General features: G+C 49.7%; 1 protein-coding gene across 1 annotated transcript; it reads right to left on the reverse strand.

Annotated features, from left to right (window-relative positions):
• Positions 1–1,213: 1,213 nt before the first annotated feature.
• LOC123273750 lies at positions 1,214–2,102 on the reverse strand. Its single transcript, XM_044741227.1, has 2 exons — positions 1,874–2,102; positions 1,214–1,796 (listed from the first exon to the last, which is right to left on the reverse strand). Exons 1-2 carry the CDS (start codon positions 1,909–1,911, stop codon positions 1,250–1,252), a joined length of 585 nt encoding a protein of 194 aa, XP_044597162.1. The 5' UTR covers positions 1,912–2,102; the 3' UTR covers positions 1,214–1,249.
• Between the last annotated feature and the right edge of the window lie 946 nt (positions 2,103–3,048).

Here is a 3,048-nt window from a genome sequence, read left to right on the forward strand (position 1 = left end):
TCCAATCCCGGCGCTTTATTATTCCCTACACGGTTACAAGCCTCCAGCAGTTCTTCTTCAGTGACAGGTGGGATGTCGTCCAATTCGCCTGGCGCCAACTGGTAATCGTAGTTGCGTTGCTGTGGAAACAGTGCAGTGACGATTTTCTGAAGAAGTTGAGGACACGTAGGTGATGGCATTTGTTATTTTTTCAGGTGGGTCATAACCACCTTATAAGGCCTACCCCACACGTCTTTATCCACCTCGTATATAAGCTCTTTCCAGCATCTTCTTTTGCTCTCTTTGATGGCTTTATTCAGTTCACGACGCGCCTTTTTGTACTCTGCGATCAGCTCCACTGAGTTGGGCCGTTGATAGCCGCGCTGAGAGATTCTTCTTTTCTTATGACACTCTTTACGGAGGACGCTGATGTGGTCGTTCCACCAATGCACCGAAGGTCTCGAATTTATGCCACGTTTACGAGGCATACTGGCATCATAAGCATGTGTTACTCTCCTCATCAGGTCCTTAGTCTGTTCTTCTGCACATCCAGTGTTGATCGGATCACCATCGAGGGCTATTAGTAATGCTTCTGGGTCAAAAGATTTTACCTTCCAACCAACGATGTTAGACTGCTTGACTGGTCTCTTGGGGTTCTGGTCGCTTGATATTTCCCAGAATATCGCATGATGGTCGCTGGCAGTGTAGATGTCCAACACTTTCCAGTTGCAGTCGCCTCTGGCAAGGCTATTACTGACAAAAGTGAGGTCTACAATTGAGCTTGCGTCACCTTTGGTGTAGGTCGGCGTATCACCACTGTTGAGCAAAACTACATCTAGTGTAGTAAAGGCCTCCAGTAGTGCTTTCCCTCGTGCGTTTGTATGTTTGCTGCCCCAGTCAACTGCCCAGGAGTTGAAGTCTCCGGCTATCGCTACTGGATGGTATTGCTTCGCATCTTCGGTTAGTCGATCCAGGAAATCAGTGAAGTCAACAATGGAGAGGCTAGGTGGTGCGTAGCAGCTATAGAAGCGGATGCCTTCTACTGATACTGCTACAAAGCCGGCATTGCTGTTGTCGACTGCATTTTGGAAAGAAAGCTTGCCACATGACCAGATGACAGCTTTGGATGTGCTGTCAGATTCCCAGGGTTGGGTACTCAGGTGTTTATATGGCTCTGCTATCAGTACCAAGTCCAGCTCTAATTCTCGCACAGATTGCATGAGCAGGTCATGCGCTGCTTCACAATGGTTGAGGTTGAGCTGCAATATCCTCATGCTTGTTTGTTCGTCAACTTCTGGAGCGCCTCCTGATATACCGGGCATCTGTAGGTGCCGGCATGGTGAGCCACGTCCTTTGCTCCTTGCTGGTCAGCACATATTGCACACTTGGCAGAATTTTTACAGTCCGCGATACGGTGCCCTTCTTGTCCACATCTGATGCAGAGTTTAGATCGGTCTACTCGGCTTTTACATTGGGGCCCAACATGTCCAAAGTGCCAGCATTTAAAGCATTGGATATGTCTTGTCGTCGCTTTGATTCGGCAGTTAACCCACCCGACATGGATCTTGCCGGTTCCTTCCACTAATTTTCGCGCGATGGTCATAGGTAAAGTGACTGCAGCCGTCTGCGTACCTCTGAAAGCCTTACGGATTTTTATTCCTTCTAGAGGTATCTCATGATCTTTTCCAACTTCCTCTTTCAGGGCGGCCTGGATCTCTTCCTTCGTCGTTTCTTCGTCGATGTCTCGAATCTCAATGGTCTCCTGTGGACCTTTACAGACTACCTTAGCATCGTCTTGAAGAATTCCTGTGATGGTCCTCTGCAAGGCTTGGCCTTTGTCAGCACTTTTCCTTGACAACGTGATCAGCATATCTCCGGTCATTGTCCTGCGGATCTTCTCGACGGTATTTCGAACCTGGTCTGCTGGGACATCACGCTTTATGCGGCGCAATATCTCGGAATACTTCTCTTTTTCGGCAGGGCGGATTATCAGCGCGTCAGGTCTGATCCATTTGCGCGATTTTTTCCGCTTAGGTTCCGGTCGTGGCTCCTTCGGCAATTGCTTTGGGAGGTGATCCTGCTCCGGCCTTCTCTTCTTCGATTCTACTTTTTGCCACGCGTCGACCTCCTCATTTTTGGCACTCCGTGGAGTGCCACTTCTTTCGGAGGACTTGGTTTTGTGTCCTTTTTCTTCATTACTTGGTTGACCGTTGGGTCAGGAGAGTTACGGTCTTTCCTCTTTCCAGACCTGACACCAGTGTCGCTTCTGTCTTCTGTTAGAGATTCACCATCGCCTTCGGCACCGGTGTCCATCTCTTCGACGGTGTCTGCGGCAGGTTGTCTGCTCTTCTTCGGTGTGACATTGGGAGTTTGCCGTTGTTGTGCCTGCCATCCGTCATCAAGTGTTCTGAACCTTTGAAGGGCGTTGACTACACCGGTTGTCTTCGTCTTGATCTCTTTGTGGATGTTGACTTTAGACTTAACAAACTCATGCAGCTCTCTAGTAAGCTTATCAAGGTGTTCCAGCGCTTGTGCCCTCTTCATCTCAGCGCTTGCTACGATAGCTGCTTGCTGGGCGTGAGCCCCGTTTTGATTCTTGTTTGTTTCCATATTTCTACTCATACTTTTTTGATTTACCAGCGCATCGTACGGAGTGGAGCGGGTTGCCATAACTAGGAACGGGTGTATCCTCGGAGATAGTACTCCTACCCCAGTTCCCTGAGGCCTAGCCGACACTTAGCCAGTCCCGGAATACACGGACGGACTAGACTCGCTCGGAGCGGTGAAGATTCCGATCTCTAACACTCACTGCGTACTTCCTGATCAAGGCCCGAAGTGGCTGGCTCCTGATCCACTGCTGCAACTTTCACCTCGGCAGAGCAAGCTCACATCAGCCGTGGCCTGCATCGTCGGAAACTACGATACAGGTTTTGTTTGGTTATTTTGCTTGGCTCCTACCCGCTGTACCTCATCAACTAAGAGATTAAGTGTCATCCAAGGACAGCGAGCGTTCTTCCATCCGCTCGGGGAGACGCGCCCGGTAGCAGTATCTCTTCTGCCCCGAGTGTG

The sequence above is a fragment of the Cotesia glomerata genome, unplaced genomic scaffold, assembly GCF_020080835.1.
Source record: "Cotesia glomerata isolate CgM1 unplaced genomic scaffold, MPM_Cglom_v2.3 scaffold_13, whole genome shotgun sequence".
Classification (NCBI taxonomy): domain Eukaryota; kingdom Metazoa; phylum Arthropoda; class Insecta; order Hymenoptera; family Braconidae; genus Cotesia; species Cotesia glomerata.

Coding starts and splice junctions, on each gene's coding strand:
- LOC123273750 (XM_044741227.1), bottom strand. CDS start 1,911: ATGTCCCAGCAGACCAGGTTCGAAATACCGTCGAGAAG. Junction 1,797..1,873: donor TTCGAAATACCGTCGAGAAG/ATCCGCAGGACA, acceptor AGCCTTGCAGAG/GACCATCACAGGAATTCTTC.